Source organism: Aythya marila (genome assembly GCF_965140915.1).
Source record: "Aythya marila genome assembly, chromosome: 7".
Taxonomy (NCBI): Eukaryota; Metazoa; Chordata; class Aves; order Anseriformes; family Anatidae; genus Aythya; species Aythya marila.
In genome coordinates, this window is record NC_139048.1 from 27,349,530 (window position 1) to 27,375,763 (window position 26,234).

The 26,234-nt window shown below is 37.6% G+C and overlaps 1 protein-coding gene across 1 annotated transcript in view; it reads left to right on the top strand.

Moving 5' to 3' along the window:
• The window catches only part of NRG3 (neuregulin 3), a 406,497-nt gene that overhangs the window by 369,972 nt on the left and 10,291 nt on the right, over window positions 1-26,234 (top strand). Inside the window, exons 5-7 of the mRNA XM_082764302.1 lie at window positions 8,293-8,395; window positions 12,644-12,770; window positions 20,465-20,592. Of these exons, the coding sequence (XP_082620428.1) occupies window positions 8,293-8,395; window positions 12,644-12,770; window positions 20,465-20,592 (358 nt within the window). The remainder of the gene's footprint in view (window positions 1-8,292; window positions 8,396-12,643; window positions 12,771-20,464; window positions 20,593-26,234) is intronic.

Genomic DNA, 26,234 nt, shown 5'->3' on the forward strand with positions numbered 1-26,234 from the left:
TTGTTATTGTTGCTGCTTTATTTTGTTTTATATTGTTTTTAAGGATAGGTTTGACTGAAATTTTTCAGGATATTTTGGTTTATTAAATTTTGGATCAAATGTTACCTTTTACTCACCAACCTAAAATATCTGCTTGAGAGCTCAAGGTTAGAGCCCACATACCTTTGCATCCCTTTTTCGTGATGACTCGTCAACATTATACTAAATTCATTGCTTCATTTTTTTTTAATGTTCCATGCAAAACTATAGCTAATGCAGTATTAATATTGTAGAATCAAGTGCTCCAAAGTAGGTCATTCAAAGAGGTTGAGCACTCCTCTTTTCATTCTCTGCCTTGTGTACACAGAAAATGATCTCACTAGGTTTAAATATCAATAGTCAAATAAAATATTACGCAATTATAATATATAATGCACTTCATCTATTTCACTTTGCTCTTTTTAAGGTCCTTCTGCTGCAGACATTCCACAAGCACAAGAAAATGTATTTTGTTAATCTTTGTTACAGTCAGAATCATGTAACACTTCTTCCCAAGAGAGAATCAGTACTAGAACTACAAAATGCTTTATGAACTTTATTCCAGCAGAAGTTAGCTTGATCTGCTTCCAGTCTGAAATGTGAACCTGTGCAATTAACCTTGACTCTTCCCTTTCTGTAAATGATAGTGGATACAAACTTCCATTTTTAATTTGAGAGCCAAAGTGATTTGAAGCCCTTTTAAAAATAAATAAATAAATAATCCACACAGACAAGAGTTGAAGGAAAAAAAAACTTGGTGACTAATAAAGATATCTGAAAATTGGAATAAAACATGGTATTTTATCTGAGGTAATGTATATCACAGAATCACAGAATTTTCTAGGTTGGAAGAGACCTCAAGATCATCGAGTCCAACCTCTGACCTAACACTAACAGTCCCCACTAAACCATTTCCCTAAGCTCTACATCTAAACGTGTTTTGAAGACTTCCAGGGATGGTGACTCCAGCACTTCCCTGGGCAGCCTGTTCCAGTGCCTCACAACCCTTTCAGTGAAGAAGTTCTTCCTAACATCTAACCTAAAACTCCCCTGGCTCAACTTAAGCCCATTCCCCCTCGTCCTGTCACCAGGCACGTGGGAGAACAGGCCAACCCCCACCTCGCTACAGCCTCCCTTGAGGTACCCATAGAGAGCGATAAGGTCGCCCCTGAGCCTCCTCTTCTCCAGGCTGAACAAGCCCAGCTCCCTCAGCCACTCCTCGTAGGACTTGTTCTCCAGGCCCCTCACCAGCTTCGTCGCCCTTCTCTGCACCCGCTCAAGCACCTCGATGTCCTTCTTGTAGCGAGGGGCCCAAAACTGAACACAGTACTCGAGGTGCGGCCTCACCAGAGCTGAGTACAGGGGGACGATCACCTCCCTAGCCCTGCTGGTCACACTGTTCCTGATACAAGCCAGGATGCCGTTGGCCTTCTTGGCCACCTGAGCACACTGCTGGCTCATATTCAGCTGACTATCCACCATCACTCCCAGGTCCTTCTCTGCCTGGCAGCTCTCCAACCACTCATCTCCCAGCCTGTAGCTCTGCTTGGGGTTATTGCGCCTCAGGTGCAGGACCCCGCACTTGGCCTTGTTAAACTTCATGCAGTTGACCTCAGCCCATCGGTGCAGCCTATCCAGATCCTCCTGCAGAGCTTTCCTACCCCCGAGCAGATCGACACAAGCGCATAGCTTGGTGTCATCTGCGAACTTACTGAGGGTGCACTCGATGCCCTCGTCCAGATCATCGATGAAGATATTAAAGAGGACCGGCCCCAGCACCGAGCCCTGGGGAACACCACTAGTGACTGGCCTCCAACTGGACTTGGCTCCATTCACCACGACTCTTTGGGCCCAGCTATCCAGCCAGTTTCTAACCCAACGAAGCGTGCGCCAGTCCAAGCCAAGAGCAGCCAGTTTCTTGAGGAGAATGCTGTGGGAGACGGTGTCAAAAGCCTTGCTGAAGTCAAGGTAGACCACATCCACAGCCTTTCCCTCGTCCACCCAGCGCGTCACTTTGTCATAGAAGGAGATCAGGTTCGTCAGGCATGACCTGCCTTTCATAAAGCCATGCTGACTGGGCCTGATCGCCTGCTTCCCCTGCAAGTGCTGCATGATGACTCTCAGGAGGATCTGCTCCATGAGCTTTCCTGGCACTGAGGTCAAACTGACAGGCCTGCAGTTTCCCGGGTCTGCCCTCCGGCCCTTCTTGTAGATGGGCATCACATTTGCTAGCCGCCAGTCGATTGGGACCTCCCCCGATCGCCAGGACTGCTGATAAATGATGGATAGTGGCTTGGCCAGCTCCTCTGCCAGTTCCCTCAGTACCCTTGGGTGGATCCCATCCGGCCCCATCGACTTGTGCACATCTAAGTGCCGTAGCAGGTCACCAACCAGTTCTTCATGGATAATGAGGGCCACATCCTGCTCCCCATCCCCTTCCACCAGCTCAGGGTACTGAGTATCCAGAGAACATCCGGTATTGCCGCTAAAGACTGAGGCAAAGAAGGCATTGAGCACCTCTGCCTTTTCCTCATCTCTTGTAACTAAGTTTCCCCCCGCATCCAGTAAAAGATGGAGATTCTCCTTAGTCCTCCTTTTTGTGTTGATGTATTTATAGAAACATTTTTTGTTATCTTTAACGGCAGTAGCCAGATTGAGCTCCAGATGAGCTTTGGCCTTCCTAATTTTGTCCCTGCACAGCCTCGCTACTTCTTTAAAGTCCTCCTTAGTGGCCTGCCCACTTTTCCAAAGCTTATAAACCCTCTTTTTCCTTCTAAGATCAAGCCACAATTCTCTGTTGAGCCAGGCCGGTCTTCTTCCCCGCCAGCTCGTCTTTGGGCACGTGGGGACACACCGTTCCTGCGCCATTAAGACTTCCCTCTTGAAGAGCGCCCAGCCTTCCTGGACTCCTGTGCCCTTCAGAACTGCCTCCCAAGGGACTCCACCAACCAGTGTCCTGAGCAGCTCAAAGTCAGCCCTCCGAAAGTCCAATACAGCGGTTTTACTGATCCCCTTCCTGGCCTCGCCAAGAATAGTGAACTCCACCATTGCGTGGTCACTCTGCCCAAGACAGCTCCCGACAATCACGTCCTCCACCAGTCCTTCTCTGTTTGTGAAGAGAAGGTCTAGCGGGGCACCACCCCTGGTAGGTTCACTAACCAGCTGCGTCAGGAAGCTATCTTCCACGCTCTCCAGAAACCTCCTAGACTGCTTTCTCAGGGCTGTGTTGTGCTTCCAGGATATGTCAGGGAAGTTGAAGTCCCCCACGAGTACAAGAGCTGATGATTTTGCAACCTCTGTCAGCTGCCTGTAGAATTCCTCATCCGTCTCCTCATCCTGGTTCGGCGGTCTATAGCAGACCCCGACCAGGACACTAGCCTTGTTGTCCCTGCCGATCCTAACCCAAAGGGACTCGACCTTGTCATTCCCAACCTCGAGTTCTACAACCTCGAAAGACTCTCTAATATAGAGAGCCACACCACCACCCCTTCTATGCTGCCTGTCCCTTCTATAGAGCTTATAGCCAGGCATTGCAGCACTCCAGTCATGAGACTGGTCCCACCACGTCTCTGTGATGGCAACCAAGTCGTAGCCTGCCTGCCGCACAGCAGGCAGGCTACGACTTTCTATGCCCTTAAAGAAATTGGAACAGACTTATCTGGGGCAGTTTTAACTGTTTTATATATTTTCATTATTAGAATTCATTATTTTAGAGGTGAAGATGTTTATTAAAGTTTATTACTCTATTTGCTGAAATAGGAGAGGCAATATTATCCTCATGATTACAGAAAGAAGAAGGATCTTCCTTATACCCAAGGTCAAAGAAATTTCTGAATTGTGGCTTTTCACATCTCAACTGCTAAATCATTCTGCCTTAGAACAAGCCACAACATATGGCAGTATGTCTGTATGGTAGGTTTTTGCAAGTGAAAGAACAGGGAAAACTCTTGGGAGAGCTGAAAGTGATTCTGAGGCAATCGCAGATTGTTCTGTGGAACATGCAAGGTTTTTTTTATTCTCTTCATGAGTTAAATTTAGAATGCCTTATATAGTTCAACATTTGTTGCACGTAAATATAAGTATATTGAGAAATATGCTCTTAACTAATCTCTTGTCTTGTAATTTATGGTAATCCATATTTTATGGGAAATTTTGATGTGAATGGAGTTTCCATGTAGTCTTCCTCTATTGTATTTAGGACTTCTGCAGAGCCCTCTGAGGATACAGTACACCAATAAGGGTCCTGTAAGTGGCAAATGATGCTTGTGAGGTATAAAAAAGTTATTATTTTTGCTTTGTTATAACTTTCTTTAGGCCACAATGCAGTTATTTGTATCTGAAATAAGTTCCCAAGAAATTTCTACAAATTCAGAAAATAGACTGTAGAAGTTAGAGGATCAGCTGATTACAGCTGGTAATGACATTGTGGATTTAGTGGCTAATAAAACTAACATAATCTGTTTTAGATAACTGAATTATTTTTTCTTCAGTCATATGGCTAGAAATATATACTTCTCAAGGATCCTCTATCAGTGTTTTTCCTTTTATAGTAAAGTTACAAAGAAGTGGCAGGTTTCAGTTTGTTTATACAACAAAACCACTATATCCTTTAGAAGTAACAGTCATAAGAAAAATGTCTGTCCTACACTTTTTATCCTTTAAAGTCTTACGCATATGCTTCAGTGGGTCTTTCCACATGCATAAAGCAGACAGATGACAGCCTTTACGAGTAAATTTTAAAGAGCAAGGGAATCAAAAAGAAACCTAGCACCTGGAATATGACATGTACTTTTTTTTTCATTGACACACAGATGAAATTTGACTGTGCTCTGAGTGCTGGAAGAAATATTGCTTCCATGGGTCACCAATAGTTAATTTTGTATTTTATTACAGTAGGAAATGTGTGAAATAAGCTTAGAAGAAGGAGCAGTTAAGGTAATGAGAAGTTTAAATTCAGGCTCAGTAGGATGATGGGACAGAGGCGAAGGGCAAGACAAGTTTGTTGCCAGAATGAAAATGAAAAGAAAGAATCAATAGTGTAAACAAAACTGCACCAGACGTGTAGCAATGCACATGGAGAATGAGGGCTTGCCTACAAGAACTGACCTTTCTAAGAGGCTTAATGTCCCATGTGAGTTTGTCTTGGTGTTCTGGAAAGATCATTCTTTCCATAATTTTCACTAAACAAAATAGTCTGAATCTAAACAGTTTACTATTTTTCAGCACTGTTTTCTGTGGTTGTATTTTTGTTGGTTTGGATTTGTTTGTATAGGTATAATTTGAATGCTTGATGGAGTTTATTTTCTGTAACCTTAATTCCTTAGCTGGGTAATCTATGAATATCCACGTCAGTTTATATTTTGTTTTTTTTACCTGAAAAGTTTTCTTGGATGCTTATTAAATGAGGAGTCCTCTCCCTAGTGTTTATTTCAATAGAATGTAATTAAGGTGATCTATTTCACAAGGAATGTATGAATATCTGTGAATAAAGAGACATATAATTTCACTCACATTTTAGATTATCTTGGAAGTTTGTTTCAGTATGTAAATACATGTGTTCATAGTTTGATGCATATATATAGCTAAGCAGAAGTAATTTTCAGTTCTCTTTTTTGCACATTGAATTTCATCAGTGTCCTGTTCTGTGAGAACAATAGTGCTTAGCAAAACTCAGCTATAACCCTCTGGTTTATTGTGTTAGATTTAAAGGCCCTATTCTGTACCCCTCAGCTAGAGGAGATCTCAGCTATATGCGTTTAGAGCAATGGTGGGGTTAAATCATAGCAATGAGTAGACCATGAAAGTTTGCAAAGAGATGCAGATGAAATTTCCATCAATAGGATGGTGATATTTGCTTTTGTTTTTGTTTAGCATTTTTTCTTAAAAAAAAAAAAAAAAAAAAAAAAAAGTGGAAGACTAGAGAATGGAAAAATGCTAAACTGATTATATTTTAAGATGTTGGAGACAAAAAATGGTGGAGTCCAATACACAAACACAGATTTAAAGGATGTAAAAAATGAACAAAGCTTTCTAAGAAATGGAGTATAGTTAATCAATAACTAGTTATTTAAATACGCACTATACAGAATAAACAAAAAAGTAAAGAAAGCATTGATCAGTATGTGTTGAAAACCAGTGATGGGGATTAAGCAGACTATACAAGAGACTTAAATCTTCACCTAGTTGTTTGAGCAAGATAATATTGTCCAGTCTCTGAAGTGCTTTTATCTTGGTAAAATATATTCTAAAGCATCTTTAACAAGACAATGATAGCTAGTCAGGACTGACAAAAGGTCATAGCTGCATGAAACTCACCATTTCTTGACAAAGTCACAAAAGAAATAAAGTTTTTAATGAATACCTAGGTTAACAGAAAAAGAAATTTGAGCTTTTTGTCACAATTTATATCAATTTCTTTTAACCCAAATGTATGTTTGTTTTAATGATAGGTAATGTCTAAGTAACATCACAGTTTATAGGTACATATGTTTTATTTGCGATTTTAGGCAGAAGGTGTTGATATTGGTATTCAGTCAGAATAGATGAGCAATTACAGAACTGAACAATTATTTAATGATTTGCAGTGTGATCCACCTCAACATTTCATGATTCAAAACTTGCAAGTTTTTTTTGCAGTCTTTTGTGTACTGTAATGGAAATGGAAGGGGGATAACTGTGTTCAGAAAGGCTATTAAAAACAAACAAAAAAAGAAACAAGAAACCCCAGACATTTAGTTCACTACCAATAAGGATTTACTGTCTAGATCCAAATTTTGTTCATGTAGTGAGGAATGGGACTAAAGCTCTATTGGAATCAGATTTGTTGATATGTTATCAGGAATGTTCTGAATTATTGCATTGCTCTTTGAGAGAGCAAGTAAAGAAGTAGCTAAGAAACAAAGATTTGGTACTTGTAATTTTATTTGAAATAGCTTATGAAGTGGAACTGGCCCTTCTATTAGAGACAAATGAATAAGATTCCAAGTGTTTCCTAACAGTACTGGGGTAGTCTGTATATTTTTTCTTGAGAAATTAATAATTAGTACTGATCAGGAAACTGTACATAGTATTCAGTCATAGTAATAAAGAAAGTTGGTATTAGACTGACATTCCAATTAGGTGCTAATTTTTTCAATATTTGCCCAGATAGACCTTGATGTTGCCTTACATTCTTTTCTTCTTAAAAAACTGAGCCTTACGAACCTAGAACTTGGAGTTACTGTCACCTACTTGACACATGAGTCTGGTATTCTTGTTAACAGGGGTCTGCACTGAAGATCTCTGACCTAGAGAGGAAATGTAGTTTTATCAGTGTACAGTGTTTATGCTGTGCTTTGATAATCTGACATGTTGGTTTTCCACCTCAAACATATGAATAAAAAGATTATTTTATATGTTGTATGTTTGGAGACAGATTATGATACAATCTATTTAGCATGATAGCACTTCAGACTAAACAAGGAGCTGAAATAATAAAAATAAAATATAACACGGAGCTGTTGATAAATTCAGTGTGTGAAACTCCAGTTGCCTATCAGTTTCTGTCTGCTGTCATGAATGAGTGTTTTCTCTTTTTTTTTTAGCTTTTTCTTTTTTTTAACTTCCATTCTGTTCCTGTTTTGAAATTAATTAGAAGATGATGAGATGTATTAAGGAAATTACTTCAAAAACTAGAGATTCCCATGAAAGCAATGTCTGATGCATTGTAGCATAGCATTCCTTGGATTCCATCCAAGTTGATTTTTTTTTTTTTTCACTGTGGTATGTTGTGCATTAGCTCCAAATACAGGGAATGACATGGGAGCAAGACATTGTAATCACCATTCTTTGAAAATAAAACATGCATTTTTTTCGTAGCAGAAAATGAACTGAGTCTTATGGGACCTTCCGAGAGCTCTGAAGGATCTTGCCTTAAGCCAGTAAAACTCCATGGTTGCAGCGCTTTTTATTCTATTGACAGTGGAGCTGGAAAAAAACATTTAGGGCAGAGAAAATATTAAATTTTCCTGGGTTTTATGGTTATGTATCTTTTAACGTGTTTGGGAACCATTTTCTAAAACTTTTCGAGGAGACCAAAGCTCTATGAATTTTATCTAGATGAGAGGTTCAGAGAAGCATCCATTCTGTTGAGGATCTGGCCGACTTAGACCTCCAAAATTTCACGTTTGTCCATCAAAGCATGAAAAAGCATGTGAAAGCATGTTGTGCTGAAATCTACTCTTCACAAATACTGTTTTCTGATGCCTTCATAATTCTCAATTTTGTTGTTCACAGAGAGTGAAGAAGTGTACCAGCGCCAAGTGCTGTCTATTTCCTGTATTGTCTTTGGCATAGTCGTAGTGGGCATGCTTTGTGCAGCGTTCTACTTCAAAACAAAGTAAGAGCCTTTGTCTAGTGTGTTCTTTTCTTTTTTCTTTTTTTTCTTTTTTTTTTTTTCTTTTTTTTTTTTATTATATTTTTTAGCTTTTGTCTTTTTTTTTACGGCTTTCCACTTCTTCAGTTTTTTCCCTCTTTTTGAAGCAGTCATTATTTCTTGACAGGCTAGAACAGTTCTCCATGGGTAGATTATGTAAATCAAAAACTGGTAACAACAACAACAAAAAAAGTAAATAGAAGTATTACATGTTCTTCTTTCTATTTTCTGATAGCAGGAAAGAAGCGATTGTGACCTTTCCAGTTCTTTTTCTTGACAATAATAATTTTGTGCCTTTTATTATCAGCACGATAATCACTTCCTAATTTTGACAATAAAGGATTTTTGCATTTAGTTTCATATTCCTTACTGTCCCTCTTGTTTCTATATGCTGGGAATAAAGGTAAAAGTTAGAAATGCATGAACATATAAGTTTTCTGTAGATAACTATAACCTTTAGCTAATAGTGGTAAGCTGCTGATCAAAGTTGTGTAACTGAGTATCTCTAATGCACAAGAACATTGAACTATAAAATAAGATGGAATCATGTAGTGTACTAAACAATTTTCAAGTGATATACTTTCTATTCTGTTTTGTTTATCTCTGCAACTGAACATTCTTTTTTAATATTTATTCTTTTGTGTATAATTTGAGTTGCACAAACGTCATAGCAATTACATGACATGCATGCCAATGCCACTGTATTTATAAATATTTTCTGTATGATTGTCATTCCTCATTCCTGTTCCAATGGGAGCTAATGAGAGAATGCATATCAATATAAATTAATGTAAAAATATTAATAATATAAAATAACCTGTATGAAGTTAGTCATGGTGAGCATTTGACTGAGCATCAAAAATGTGGAGGTTTCCACTATTTAAAAGCTTGGGTGTTTATCTGAATCCCCAAACGCCACTCACCGACCCTGTTTCTATTTTAAATTTATTCTAATGGGTAGGAAATGAGATGCTACTATCAGAAGCATTTATCATACTACTATGATGAGAGGTACTGCTAAAAAAATGTTTTGGCATTTCTATCAAGAAAAGGAAAAAAAAAAAAAAAAAAACACACTGGAAAAGTCACCAAGCCTTTTTTTTCACCCTTCTCTTCAAATCTCAGTGGTACATGTTCTGTTTAAACTCTCTTACCTGTTCTGTCTTGAGGGATTTCATTTAGTCGTTCTTTCGACAATGACATTAGCTAGGAGAGTGCTGTTGCAGGACAGTTTCTCTCGGTTGCAGTTTAAATTGTGAGCAGGAACAGCCATATTTCCATATAATTAGAAATGTCATTATTTATTTTAGATTTGCAGAAGAATGAAAGAGAGAAAGAATAAGGTGTTCCTGTCCTTCCTGGAAAGGGATGAGGTTTTTTGCTGATGAATTCAGGAAAAGCAGACTGGGAATGCCAGTTGGAAGAACATACCATCAACAACTGAGCATACTGTGAATAAAATGTCCCTCTCGTCAATTTTCTTTTAGCTGTGTTCCTCTTGGTTTTGCAGTGTTCTAGGGAATAGTGAAGAGCTGGGTTGGAACAGCCTTCCAAATACCAGTTTTGATGAGGTGGTAGGGAGAGCTATTTTTAAAAATAATGAGTAGAAATAATCCTTCAAAAATGCACTCACAGGACTGTCGTGGTTCATATTTTGGGTTTCTTCTTTTTACTATTATTTTTTTTTTTTATCTGCATTATAAATATTATAGCTAAGAGTTACTAAGAAGAGTTGAAGTGTGCTTACGCCCAATTCTGGGATCTGAAGTTTGAAGAGTATTGAGAAAATGGGCACCTCGGTTCTGTCATGAGATCTTTTCAAACATGTGAAGCACAGCAATTTTAAGATGCTAATCCCTACGTCCCTGGCTGCAGTTCCATCTGACAACCTGTCCAAAAAGTAAATGTCTTGATTGGCCTGACACTACTACCTTCATGGAAAGTTTCAACAAGTGTTCTCCATATCAGAATCCATGAAGATCATGAGCACTGGCAGGCAAGTAAGGTAGTAGGGTTTGCCCAGTCCAAGGCAGGAGGTGGAGAAGCTGTGGATATGTAGAAATAGCTGGAGATGACAGAAGTTAAAGAAGATTGAAGTAACACTGCAACATCTCTTGCCTTTGAAGAGATATTCCTAAATGCTCTCACTGCTGGTGAGATTTTGTTCCCTATATTTCCCCCTTTTGTCATTAGCTCCATTCCCTCAAAATCCTAGGAGATGCACTGTAGTCATACATCCATCTGCATGTTGGTTTTGTGCCACTGCCTTGACTCAAACTTCAGCAGGTGACCAGTTATTCCATGGTTCTCTTAGAGGCTCAATACCAGGCTCACCTTCACTATGGGTTGCACTGGGACAGTTCCCAGTCATTGGACACTAAGGGAAGCATTTTGCTTGTCCCTCTTGATCTGCTCACCCATGTGAAGCTCATGGCCCACATAAGCTTGGTTGTATAGAGACCACATAAGACAATATTGTATCTTTGACATTGCCCAGTGTCTTAAGGGTGTAAAAAACTGCAAATGTAAAATGAATCAGCCCTTATCATGTGTTAGCAGCATTTAATCAACAGATTTTCAGGACTTTTTCATCAGGCAGAGGTATCTTCATCATGCTTACAAGTTATCAAAGCATCCCTCCTGTGTGGAGGATAATCTTTGGGCTTAACTTGATATATCAAACAGTAAAATATTACTAACAGAATGTTGTATGGTCCAGGGGGAAAGATTTTTATATGAAGAAACTGACTCTGTTTTTCTTAGTCTAACAATTGTGAAATACCTGCTGCTAGAAATATGCAATTCCCTATGCATCGTTGTATTAAAAAGTCCTTCTTTTTGGAATATATTCCATCTGAGGAAGTTCAGAACTTTAATTAAACACTATGACCTTCCAATTATTCCTTTCAGAGTAATCAAGAAAGTAAGTGTTAGCAACAGAGGGGAGAGCACAGTAAAAAGAAAATGTGCTGCTCTTTACAGCTGGATTTTATAGATGACTGGTGACTTTATTTTCTTGCTGAGATAACACTTTATTGCAGAGTGTCTGTAAAGTAGAAGACATAAGGATCATTTGTTTTGAAAACAAATATATAAATATATTAATAACTTTGAATTATTAATAATTTCTGGTTTTATAACTGTGCATCCTGTTTTTTGGCAAAATGAATATGCATTAACCTAATATTAATGTTAGGTTGCATAAAAATTAAGTGAAACTAATTATTAGATTGTTTTTCTCAGTAAATTCCATTCTGAAATCTCAATTGTAATGTTGAAAAATACAGCAATGAAGTACTGAATATTCCAGTTAACTTTCGTGTGTTTATAAATGCAGAAAGAACTCAAAACCCATATTTTCCAAATAAACCCAAATTAGAGTTCCAAGATTGCATAATTTTTTTTTCCTGATTAAATTCTAAGATTATTGTATGTGCAGAAGAGATTCCCAAAGTCCAGTGCTCAATCATACATACTCTAGAGCTGCTGTCATGAATTTCCTCTGGAATTTTATGAAAATGATCATGTCATGATGCTTTCAGCAGCAAATCATCAGAACTTTTTCAAAATTTTAGTGAAGCCTTTTTGCTAGAATTTCAAATTCAGAATGGAGAAAACGTTTGTTTTTCCTTTATTTCTTATCTACGCTTCCTTGAAATCACTTACTTCCTCCTGAAATTTGGCTCAGCACCGATTGCTGTCCAAAAGCTGTGTGCAGCATAGCAAAGCAGTGCTGCTGCTGGCCAGTGTATGCAAGACACTAGGTCAAGTCTAACGCTACTAGCAGAAATGTTTAACACTTTTTATAACCAATAGGGGTGAATGCCTGCTGTGTTTTCCAAAATCTCTTTCCAAGTTCAAGTAAAATGCTTTTTTAATATTCAGGCCCACATGCAAGCTATTGTTAAATATGCAATAAATTATCTTTCTTTCAAAAATCTGCACTAAAACAACTAGCATGCTATTATAGTAAGTTGAGTATAAAAGACATTTTAAACAGAGAAGCTCTTTTTTTTTTTTTTTTTTTTCCTTTCTTAAGACTCTCCGGAAAATGACCATTGCATTGAAATATTAGACTACTCAATTAGGCCAGCTGCTTAATCCAATGCAATGAAGTTTTGAACAGAGAGAACCATGGTTATATAAATATCATAGCTAATAGTAGTAGTTCAAACTAGCTCTTCCTTACATGAATTTTATTTCTCTCTGCAGGAAACAAACAAAGCAAATTCATGAACAGCTGAAAGAAAAACAGAACAGGAAAACCTACAGCCTAAATGCTTCCAGCATGATGGCAAAGTCAGAGTGTATGGCACAAAGCCGAGTCCAGCTGCAAAATGTAAGTAATCCTGCCAGCTACAACACTTAATAGCCTGGCTGTGTTCCTGCTGCTGATCGCAGCACATCGTCATGTTGCTGTTAGCATCTGAGCAATGGGAACAAGAATTCTCACCTCTTTCATAAAATGTTTTCTATCAGGCCTGTTAATAGAAAACACCAAGCAGGGATTTTTTTTTATTTATTTTTTGTAAGTTACTTTGATGGGCCCTGGGGTATTTTGTTCATGTAATAAACCACGCTGAGCCCCCTAGTTTTGCATCCAGCACTGGAAATTACTGTTGGAAAATACCTTAGCTCATAAATATAGTTTATACGTGAAGTGGAGGACTTTCATCTTGAGTGACTTTGAGTTTTCCTGTACAACATGTTAATGAACCTGCGTGAAACTCGTCACAGTTAATTCAGAGAAAAAATCAAAATCTGGACTTAAATTTGTACAGGTTAACTAGTGCCCAAGGAAGACAGTGCAGATGGTATCATTTGGCTGGGTCTTGAGTTAAATAAAGGGATTTTTGATACTAGAAAGAGATTGGTTTGTCCAAACTAAGTTCAAAATGTATTTAGCCACGTTTTCAATAAAGTTATTTGTAAATTAATACAATCCCACAATAATGAGATGCATAAAGTGCATGAAACAAGGACCTTGAAGACAGCTAATTTATTTAGCCCTTGATACAAATTCCTTTCCAATGCATGCTGTTCTCTTCCCCTCATTCATACACTGAATGTGTATGAATGCTGATCCTTTTTTTTTTTCTGAACAAAGCCTTTAAAACAATGGATAATGATCTTGATAGCAAGACCAAAATTAGAATATTTTAATAATTAGAATAAGTTATAATTATACTTTATAATATAAAAAAGTGAGCACTCATGCTCGTTTAGCCACAGATATCTCAAATCCAGGTTTACATCATTTACATCAAATGAATGCCTTTTTAACCAGTTGGAGTAAGCAGAGCCCCCATGCTGTGACAGAAGAGCTGTTAAAGCACTGCTTGTGCTCACGAGCAGTTTTGTTTCGTAGAAGCACCCTTGCAGTCATCGTATGTTTTGTGATTCAGGAAAAATGCACCCTTTCAAGTAGAAAGATAATTTCACTAAAATAGCACAGTGACAGTTTAGGGAACCTTCTGCAGTTCTTTAACTTTCATTCAGTCATAGTTTACTTCTTGCCCCTAAAACGAGCTGTTGGGAGTGTTATTAGGTTGTGATGGTGTCAACAGAAGGTAAAGTTGTAAAGAGCTTTTGTTGTAAAGAGCTTTTGTGATCCTTTTGTTCTAACATACAAGGTAGGTCTTCGTTAGCACTAAGAATATATTCTCAGGCATTTTTCACTAATTCAGTGCAGTATTTTTTCAACCAAACATCACAAAGAACTACTTGGTATCTTCTGAGCATCCAGCAAACACATCGACAAGCTTTATTTAAGCCTTTTTCTTTTGCCATAACAATAGTTATAATGGCTGAAGCAGCAGTCTGTGGATTCCAAATATTAGAGATTGAAAACAATTGTTATTCTTTATTATTTTAAGCCACATTTGCTTTTCAGCTTTTAATGCTGTTCAGACTGCAGTTCTCAGTGCTGGTAATTAACACCGCTTTCTAGTTCCCGTGGCAGCTAGCAGGGAGCAGTTTTATCCTTGCCATTAGTGCATTTTCCTTTGGGGAGCAAAAATACTAAGGAAGAAATGCAGAATGACCTTGTGCGGCATGTAGAGTAACAGTGCAGGACAATAATGATTTCTATTGTTAGAAAGATTTTAGTGCAGGAATGCATGTAGGCAGTTCATTAAATATTTACAGAACTTGGCAGATTGGAGGAAAAAAAAAGGGGGGGGGGGGGGGGGAGGGAGGAAGAGCAGAAAAGAGCTTTGAAATGGGTCTGAGTGGCTCCCCATCAGAGACCAGAGATCTGCCCTGTGTGTATCTGCAGCTTGAAAAGGAGACAAGGCTCTGGTGAGGGGAGGAGAGCTTTCCCTTGGCTCAAACCTGAGCAGGTGCTGCAGTCACTCTGGGTATGATCTCCATGAGGATCATCTGCAGCTCCCCACCATGGGGAGAAATCTTGGTTCTTTTTATTCCCAAGAGCCAAGAGAAACTTAAACAAATTAAAGTTATTTTCTGGATGCTAGTCATCCAGTTAGGCGTTGTTTGGGTTTATGAAATCCTGGAATTTTTTTCCTTTTCTGTTCTATATGGTCTTCTAAAATGGGTAATCTGTCTTGCTTGTATACTGCCATTCTCTTTCCCTAAAAGTTTCTCCTTTTTTTTTTTTTCCCTCCTATGCATGATGGACCTGGTGATGCTTCCATATTTTTTTTCACCTTGCTTTCTATTCTCCTCTGTATTACTGTAGACCTAAAAACATTTCTTATTCTTGATGAATATTCTGATGCCTATTCTGAAAGAGCTTTCACATTTACACTCAGAGTCTGCTACATTTACTAATAGGTGCATAGGTCTTTTCAAATGCTGTGTTGCCCTAGGAAGAAGTTGTACATAGTTCCTGAGACCCAGGGTATAGCAGATAGTTTTTCAAGTGGTTTGGGGTTTTAAAGAGCTTGACCAATTTCAAGGGAGTACTTTTTCTCCTCATAATTCCTTTCTTCCCTTTTAACCTTGACTGGACTTCAGGAGGAAAAAAAAAAAAAAAAAAGTTATTTAGTTGGAAAGCCCGTTTTGAATCTTTTAAATGAGAAGCTATGTAAATGTATCAAAATTGTCATTAAAAGAAAAAAAAAAAAACACAACATGCAACCCACATTTTGTTTTTGAATGAAGTATTGAAATTATAAATTTCCACTTTATTCTAGCCTAATTCATTTTGCTTGCAGCTGTTTTGATTGCTGCAGAAGGAAAAGGAAAGAATTTTGGACCTGAGTCCCTGTGATATCCCACCTCTGCCAATTAAAGCTTCTTTGCAGTGGTGTGATTATGAAAATCACATAGAGGGTTAAAAGATCCAAATGTTTGATTTTAAAACACTCTTCAATTCTCCTGCTGCATCCTAAGCTAAGGGCTACCTTGTTGGGAATCCTTATTTCAAAGGGCAATATTTAAGAAAAGAATTGGAAGAGCAGGACATTCCTCCATTCCATCCATATGGAAATATTGGTCTTTTAGTTTTTTTTAAGAAGACTGGATATTCAATTTTTTATTTTTATTTTTAAAGGGGGACATTCAGGGGAAAAAAAAAAATGACCAGGCTTTTTAGAACTCCCTTAATTTAAGAAGTTGCTTTTTAATTTTTTTTTTCTCCTTCCTTTTCTGTGATAATCAGAATAAATACAAGAGAGGGAGAACAGCCACATTGTGGCATTCTACAGGTCAGGCACCATGAGTAGGAATAACAAAGCCTCTGGTGTTGCAGCCTTAGGTAGCCCCCTACTACAAGGAGATACAGACTTGGCTTTACACTCCTGTTCATTATTCTTTTTGTTGAAAGCATTCCCAGAAAGTCTTTGAAGAGCAGCAAACATAAAAACTCTTAAAGCTCTGCAGCAACTGTGCTCTGGTAAATACTAACAGGTTATCATTCCGATTTTTGGACCCTCTAAAAATATCCTAAATGAATGATGCCAGCATACAGCACTGTAATAAAGTTGGGAAAGAATAGGTCCACCTGGCATGCAACAGAGAATAGGTTTGCTGCAGCGATCAGGGACTTAAACCCAGGCCCAGGCTGTGCACCATGCCTCTGCCAAGTATGAACCAGACAACAGGTCAAGCCATCTTTTACCAGTATAGTCATTCTTAGCACAGAGCTACTCCAAGCACATTCACATCAAACATCTGGCATTGGCACACAAGCTAGATAATACATGTACAGTGTAAGTATAGATGAAGCAAAAGGTTTCCAAGGAGTTTGAGTCTGCCATTCCATCAATTACAACTAGCTTGAAATACTGGAGTGGGGTGGGGTGCAAAGCAGCAGGCTTGCCACACCTCCATTCCTTCTGTGATTTTGAGAGTTGTCATGGCCTTTTTCACCCTTGTGGATTTTAATACCTTCTCCCATGGTAGTAAGTGGATCTATTAATTCCCCATCACTTTCCCTCTGAGGTGCCTAATATGCTTTTCATGCTGTAGTGTATGGTTTCACTTTTCACTACACTTGTTTCTAACAGCTTGCAGTCATTGGGTAGAGGTTTCTGATATCCTTATAGCAAGAGGACAAAATGCTTTTTTTGTGCTTTGTTGCCTTTTGCTGATAGTAAAATATATATATATATATATATATATTAGTCACTATGATAGAAATGCAATTAATATCAGTTGAACACCAGACAGAAACATTTAACTCTTTTAAAAAATCACTGAGTGTTTTTGCCTGAGTTATGATGTGATTTATTAGCAGAGATCAAGAATAAATTTCCTATTTCAATAACTTGTGACAACCTTGGAAGAACTGCCAAAATAGACAAACTTGAATTTACTGACCTCTGTATAGAGCATTGGCAACAGAGCACATAACATATGGGAACAGCTGTAAGGATGTTAAATATTCCAGCTGACAGGTTGGTTCTGCAATGCCAACCCATCGAGAAAAGGCTCTTCACCTCTCTGAGGAATGCTCTCTGAATGTAATTTAAAGCTGAACCCCCTCTGCCTTCTCAGTCCTTTTTGAATTGGCATCCCCACATCACCTCTCTTTCAATGTTGTGTGCATATATTGACTTTATTATTATTATCATTATTATTATCATTATTATTATCATTTGAGGGAAAATCAAGGAGGAAGAGAGAAGAAAAGCTGGAGGGGCTGAGCTGCTGTTTTGCAGAAGCCTAGGACAACAGTGTCTAGCTATTCTGTAGCACCTGTAGCATTTGTCACCTATGGATCCTAAATTTTAGAAGTAGTCCAAGATGTAGAGCAGGGAAATGATGTGCTCACAGTGGTACAGCAGGTCAGAGGCAGAGGCTGATTTCTTGCTTCCCTGCCCAGGCTGTCATTGCAGACTTGTTTAGCTTTAACTAGCAGGGGCTGGAATTTTATTGTCAAAGAGTTTGAGTAATTGTACATAACAGATGATTTTCTCCATGAAACCGTGAAAAATTGAAAATTTGCAAAACGTTTTATTTTTAAATGCTATCATTATTCTTTAATTTATTTAGCCATATGCATCAGCATTTCTCAGTAATTGCTCAAACAAGCACAAATAATTAACCAAGAAGACAATAAAACCGTTACAAATAATAATACAGATAAGCTTTCAGTGATGCTTCCAACCTCCTGGAACTGTCCTTTGAAAGTGTTTCACAGCTTATTCTCCACAGTGGCTGTGTGCTTGGCAGCTCAGGATGGGCAGCCTGGATGAGAACTGGGCTTTGGGACAGTGGGACAGTCTCCACCAAGATACTGATGGGTAGTGATCCCCTACCCTGTTTCTGGGAGCAATGACTGATGCTGCTGTACACATATACTTCTCCCAGAAACCTGAAGATGTTTTCATCCGTGGTGAAGGTCTCAGAGAAGGGATGTGGCATTTACAGTTAAACTACAGAAGAGTAAACCCAACTGTGTTTAAGTCTATGGATGATGTGTGATACGTCCAAATAAATCCAATTGCATCGATTGTTCAAATTCTCCATATATTTGCACCCTTAGTTCAAATTGTGATTCACCTTATCATTGTAATCAACATTATAGCTGTTGTGGTAATTGGTAAGTGGTGTTTCTGAAAATTGATTAAGTGAAATGGTTAGCGGGAAAGAGCCACCTGTACCTGGGCAGTGGTGGGTGTTGGATATCTGGGGCTGTTTGCTAGTCAGAACCAGCTCACGGGGGTCCTGTTTTTCCTCAGATGTAATGAAGAAAGACTCTGTATGCGATCCTTCCAGCCCACATCCACTCTAACTGTGGATGTGGCAAAAGACATAGCTCATCGCAACGTACCCTCTGTGCTGGACTTCATAATCATGGTCCTATAAGCCATTTGAACCTTAAATTTAATATTATGAACAAACACGAAAAAGAAGAGAAACAGCTTCCTGGTGCTAACAACCCATCTTTCACATAGCCTGAATTGATTTATTCAGGTCAGCAATCAGTGTCACTTCTGCAGCTGGCAGAATAACTATTGAAGTTTAAAACTTTCACAGACGTGAGCACCTTAGAAGTCATACTTCTGTCTGAATACTTTATCTATAATGGTTACAAGTGACAACTAGGATCATAGTAGCTGAAAGAAATATGAGTGGAATATGTTTCCTCTTATTATTTTGGTTGTGTTTACTTTGTGCACAGCAACATTTTGCATATTGCCACCTTGCTCTCAAAAGCATGTAAGCAGTTATTTTGGCCCTGTTTCTGTGGATATTTAACCCAACAGAAAAAGGGAGAAGAGCTCAGGAGAAAAAATTGGAGATGTTATTTTATCAGTAGAAACTGGTAAACTGGTCATGAGCAGTTTGAGTAGGTGTGCTGAAATTGCATTTAACCCAGTTAAAAGAGAGTAATCATGCCATTCTTTATGATTTTGCTGAACTCATGAGAAATGTAGATAAGAATAAATGGGAATCAGAAAATAATTATATATTTTTAAGTTCTTCCTTCGTCTTATGTTAGACAACAAAGTAATTGTGAAAAAGATCTGTGCTGTGGCAGAAATCTTACTATCTTCTCCACTGTGATCTTTGTTTTGTTTTGTTTTTTAGTTTATGTTGTATTTTCTTTTTAAAATATTTAGTCATGTAATAGCATCCACAGTACCAGCTTATTGTAAAGATAACAAATATCTAGTACTAAAAATACAAATTCAATGCAGAGAGAAATAGATTAAAGAAAAATAGACCAATTATGTTTATTGCAGGTCATCACAACACAGCATAAAAACTCTGCAAGTGCAATATTTTCCATACCTCTGTGGAAATGTGGGTTAACCACTCATATCTCTGAGATACTGCCCAGTAACCACGAACAACACCGATTCTTCTTTCAAGCCAAAATGCAGCTTTGACTTCCTGGCTCTATTCAGGATCAGAGACACAATTTTTTGCTGAATTTCCAGTTGAATCACAAAGTAGGAAGAAGAAAATCCATTCCTGTTCACGTCCAGTGTCTGCCTTACAGATCTTTGTGTCTCACTGTGTGCCCGGAGATTGCCCTACGCCTACAACTGTCACAAGAAGAATTATGTTTACACTGATATTACTAGCACAGATACTCCCAGGTCAAAAGTTTCAGGCGCAGATTTGTCCAAAAGGGATGTCTGGTGCTATAGATAGGATTCAAATGTTTTTCTTACTTATCTGATGATACAAAAGCTGTTTTGGTTTGGTTTTCATAGTTATGCATATTGATGAAAGCAATATTTGACTGAAATTACCAAAGGACACAAGGAGGTGCAGAACATCCTCTGAGATGTGTTTTGTGATCTCAGTCCTTGCATGGACAAACACAAAAGTAGGCTTTTATTCAAAGGGATCAGTCTTCCCTGTCATTGTGGGAAGATTAGTCAGTAATTCTGCTACCAATGCAGATATCAGTATTCTGCTGTGTAGAAGGTAGTGGGGATAACAAGTATCGGTGCTCTTTGCTTATGTAAATAGTGAATGGATTATTTGCAGTGCCTGATTTAATTTTAAAATGTATTTTAGCACTTCTAACCAATTTCAGTTCTGACTGAATAACATCAACAATGTATTTTGTTTTTTATGTATTAATTAATTTTGTTCTCTGTGCCACAGTACTCCAAACCAGATAGGCATCCTGGGCCTGTTCTGGACAAAGTTATGGAGTCTAGCTTTTCAGGCCCTCAGTCTTTCCCAGAGGCCTTGTCTCCTGACAGAGGAACCCAGCCCATCAAGCAACATAGGTAAGCAAATGGCTGTCTGATGGCAGGCTGCTGAGAGATGTTGCTGAACTGGTGATACACAGACAGGATTATTGTGCTCCAGGACTGGGAGATGTGCGGAACCATACGATACTAATAGAGCCTTAGCCTACTCATTAAGCAGATGTTCAAGCATTTTCTTATCTGTGGACATAAAAGGCATTAAAAGTGCTCACCAACTACGTTTTGCAAAGGTCCTAGAGGAAGCATTAAAAGACACCATCCCAGCTATAGAGACAGACCACCAAATGAAACAACTCTAGTTTGAGAAATCATTAAAAACAAGACTTTTCTTCTCAATGTTCCTGAAGTTAATGACTTATTCTCCAAAGAAAGGCATGCTTGAAAACTTACAGCCTTTCTCACTCTTTCTTTAAACAAATAGTACTTGAAATTAATAATGACTTATTTGTGAACATATGGTGGCTTTTGAAAACTACTCTTTACAAAATTTGGATGCACGTTTTTTCCAGGAGTAAAAGAAGAGGAATGTCAACCATCACTGGGTGGCATTTAGGTTAGAATTCTACTTTTAGCCTTTCTGTGTGAAAAACAGTGCAGATGCTTTGTTATAGGACTAGAAATCAAGCTTGTGATTGGTATAAGCAGTATGGTTGGGGGAATTGTAACAATAATGTGTTTCAGATGTCAGATTGAGATAGAAAGAAGGCTGAGAAAAATGAGATAAGAACTTTTTGGCTAGGTAATCTAAAAGGAAGGATTTATTAATTTTTAATTAAGGACAGCATTTTAAAGTTACTAAAAAATAGTATGGGATTGCATGAGGTAGTAATCTAACTTCTGTGGCATCTAATGTAAAGCCGAGACGGCACTTTCATTGCAGCCTCCCAGTCAGCTACATGTTCCTTCTTCTTTGAATGAAAAGAGAAGGAATAAAAAGCCTACCAAAATTCACCATATAAACTAGGAAAGGATATTTGGGTCCTATCTACATTTGACTTACTGAAGCCTTTAATTTGGCATGAAAAAGTAATGCCAACTTGTAATACCAGTAATATCATGTCAGATCCACTTATTAGGGCTTCTTCCTTATTCCACACAGATTTTTTATACACAATTAGTAATTTTACTAAGCATAAGATGAAATCTGTAACTATTGTCAGAATGCTTTCCACTTGAAGCTTTGGGGAGACTTTTTATCTCAATTTAGTCAAAAGGTGAAGTTTAAAGAAAAGACATTGACGTTCACTTATCTTTAATAACATTATTGCAACACTCAACCTTGAAATTATGTAGGTGATACATTACTACATTATTAAGCTAAAAAATGTGGAAATAAGGGCTAAAAATATTTCTTGTTTATGACTACTTCTTAAAATGAAAGCTGAATGACTCTGGATTCTGTTTTCCATAGGGAAAATAAAGAATAAGTCTCACAGAATTTACAGTGAATTAATGCAGAATTCCAAAGTACTTATTTTAACACCTCTACGCACCAAAATCTCTGTTTACTAAGGGAAAAATGTATAGTTTTATACTTTCAGATATCAAGCACTGGACTAAATTAAGATTCTTTTCTTCAGAACTGCTTTTAAGATGTGGAATCACTAGCTTGATTTATATTCTTTTTGTAGTTCTGTAACTTAAGATTTATTATACAAGGGCCTCACTTTATAAAACATGCAACAGACTTCAACATGTCACTGACTTATAAGGCTATCTTTGATTTATGCATCATGTGAAAGCTTCCTAAGTTATTCAGTTTCTTTAGTTTCTAATTACTGTTCAGTATGAAATAGCTTTATTTCCCCCTCCATTTCATTTTTGTGATGTCCATCTATTAAATCACAATCTAGGTACAATTAGAATTTATTTATATATTCAAATAAGGCTAAACAATTAAACTTTTTTTTCTTTTTTTTTTCTTTTTTTTTTTTTTTCTCTGAGATGCATTTTGTCCTAACCATCCCTTCATTTCATTCCACTGAGGTGTTTCATCCAAACTAAGCGGTGACATAGGCTTGAAGTGATACTAGCTTAAATTCTTAGGTCTCCCTAAGATGGACAATTAGAGAAAAATAGAGCAAGTGCAGTATCATGTCTTCAAAATGACATGAGCCTGGAAAAATTATAGCAGCTCTCCAGGTTCTCTATTTTACACTATTGTTAAACTATTACTGCTCTATTTCCGCTCAGTATGGAAATATTTTGTTCCATGACTAGAACTGTTTTCTCTGTTGGTGCTTCCAAGGGTATTAATGATGGGTGATTATTTCTTAAATCAGTAACTGTCTGTTCACAGTTTCTAAAACCAATGCAATTTTGGCCTGACAGTAAGACTATCGAGGTAGGAAATCATTCTGGGTTGCTGAAATTTGACTGACAGAGATCATCTGGTTATTTCACTCAGATTACTAGATAATAACAATTTTCTCACTCTGCCAACCTCAGTTGCATGCAAGGAATTACAATAGAGATGAAAGAGTTGAATCACCACTGCATCTTACTCCTAAAATATTTCCTGTCTTATGCACTGTTAATATTGTAGAATTTTACACCATCTGCTTACATATGTAAAACAATCCATAATATTCCTAGAACTGGAAAATAACAAGTATGTTTAATGAGTAAACTTACTCAGTATGCTCAGTTTCATCCCAGGTTATCTGTTGGTTTCACTAAGAAAAACCCCTTCTGTCTTTGTATCTAACTGATAGAAACAAATTACGGTTTTGTTAACTATCGGACCGATGTGTGATCCCTTTGAGTAGCAGTTTTCTTGGTAATTAGTCATACTGACTTTCCTTCATTGATTCATTCATCATTGATTTTAGAAGGATTCATTTCGGAGAATGCTTTGATGAAAGCCAAATGCAGCTTTCAGTTTAAAGCAGTTTTATTGTCTTGCAAAGGCACCAAAATACAAAAATCTTACTCCAAATTGTAAAATAATTTGTTGTTGCATTTTCAATGAATTTTAAACTCCATAAAAACCATGCTAAAACCATGTTTTAGTCTTAGCAAGCATTTTACTCTTTATGCTCTCTGTATAATTGATTCAGTTTACGTTAAATGGAATAGTAAATCTAAGCTATTATGTAAATAAAGTTATTGGATTAAAAAGAACAAATGCTGATAAACTAATGCAACCAAGGAAGCTTGAGAAGGGAGAAAGTATAAAGAATCTGGTACTTCACTCCCTCCTTTCCCTCCTCCTCCCCCCCCCCCGTTTTCTGGAGAAGTTTACTTTTTAAAAGTAAACTTTTAAAAGGTTACTTTAAAAAAAATGGCATAAAGAGATTAGGGTGTAGGGGGGTAGGCAGAGAAACAAAATATCACAGAGAACAATAGGTCATGCTTGAAGTGAACGTTTCCAGAAAGCACTGAGATTTCAGGATTACTGGTGATTCTGTAAGTAATTAAGTGTTCCTGCTGTATGAGTACTAGACAGAAAGAAGCAAAGCTGATGGTGGGACAGAGGTTATATATGAAGCAGTTAGGGAAATTCTGGATGAATGTATTTAATTTTTCAGTTAGGATGATTGTTTGAGGACAATGGTAGAACAGAAGTAGAATAAAACATATGAAAATAGACATTATTGACAGTCAAAAAGGAAATAAAATGCAGAAATCAATGCCCTTGAGTGAGAACATACTAAAGAAATTACTTAAAACTTAGGGTAAACATAGATAAGGATCTAGATATGAGGTAAAGAATAAATCAAATAGCCTTAAAGAGTTGAGTAATGCAGATAGATCAAAACTCTGCAATAATAAATACAAGGTCAGGCATTTGGGAACTAATAACAAAATTTTATCTGATATATTGAGAAACAAATGGGGAAGAAAAGGTTCAGTATATGCTACTCGGTGAAAGGATAAATAAGTCACAAAGTGACACAGATGTGCAAAAGGTAAATGGGATGGGAGGAAGTATTAGTTAAGACATTTCCATCAGAAAGTCAGAAATTTTAGAACTACTTCATGAGACACTGTTATCACCACATTTGAATATAGCATGAGAACACACCAGTATTATCTTGTGTATTTAAAATGGCCTCCTGATTAGTATGAGCTCAAATTGCTTGATGAGCTAATACAATAATACAAGGAATGAATAATCTGTGTTCCACAGAATGGATTAGAGAGTCTGTCTTGGTGTAGTAAATGAAGACTGAAAAAAGTATTTGGCAGCTGCTTATAAATACCTCAGAGAAAACATAAGGAGAAGTAAAAGACCAATTGAAAATGAAGGAGTATGGTGGCACAATGAAAAATATGTGTAGATTAGATGTTTTCCTAAAGTAATCTCTGGTGTCTTGTTACATGATTGCTAAAACCAGGTTGGACGAGGCCCTGGGCAACCTGATCTAATGCATGGTATCCTGCCCATGGCAGGGGGGTTGGAACTAGATAAGCTTTAAGGTCTCTTCCAACCCAAGCTATTCTATGATTGTATGAAATGCTTGGAATAAATACAGGATGCTACTGAGATTTATATATATATATATATATATAACTATAAGACTAGTAAAAGTTCTCAGTTTGCTTATGTCACAGCTTTTTGGCATAATAATCTCTACATTCTTAGTATTACTTCAATCACATACAGATTTATAGATCTGTTGAAGTTAAAAAATTATGTTAACTTTCTTCTTTGGGGGCTTTCTGTGACATGGACTCCAGTACAGACTCACTGTTTCTTTGTCATCTCATTCTTGTTAGCAGTCTGCCAAAAGGACTTCATGCTACAGTATTATGCTGCCACATGGCATTTATTAAGAGATGCTTATGTTCTCAGATGGAACAGATCCTTTTTATTAAAATGGAAAATTGGTTGAAAGTCTGTATAGATAGTTGATCTAAACAAGTGTTAGCTATAGATAGTGTATTTAGCCTAAAAATGTGGCTCCCAGGGAGTATCAGAAAATGCTGCTTATGTGGTAGCTAGCTCTGTCATTGGGGTTTGTATTTACTGTTCCTCTCTTGGAAGGGCAAGCAGCACGGCTTTCAGCCTTAGCAATATTTGCATCTTGTTATCAGTACAGAATATCGTATGTAATATAATATAGCTCTCTGTATAGTTTTTGCAGATACAGAGCCAGAGTATTTACAATCAGTTTTAGAACTTCCCTTCCTTCCTCTGCTTTGCATCTTTCTGTTCATGTATTGCAGCTCAACAAAGTTTTTAAAACAAAACCACCAAAGCAGGAAGAGGGAACATTTAAATGTTTTTAGCATCTTTTTAGCATCTTTCTCTTGGATATCTAATTCAGAGTGGGACACCAGGGGGCATCTTGAGAATGCAGGGAAAATGTGAAGGCAAAGACGTAGAAAGAATACAAGATGTACCAAGGAAGAGTTTGATGGGAATCAAAATGATGTGACAGTGCTGTCATCACAAGATAAAACAAGACTGAAGAGGCAGGAAAAAGAATAAGTAAATAAAATAAAGATAGACATTGTTAAAAGCAATATTTCTGTAGCTCCATTGTCCTTATTAAATAAGAAGGGATTCTGTCGTGGTTTAACCCGGCTGGCAGCTAAATACCACGCAGCCGTTCGCTCACCCTCCCCCCTCCCTCTCTGGGACGGGGGAGAGAAATGGAAAGTGAAGCCCGTGAGTTGAGATAAAGACAGTTTAATAAGACAGGAAAATAATA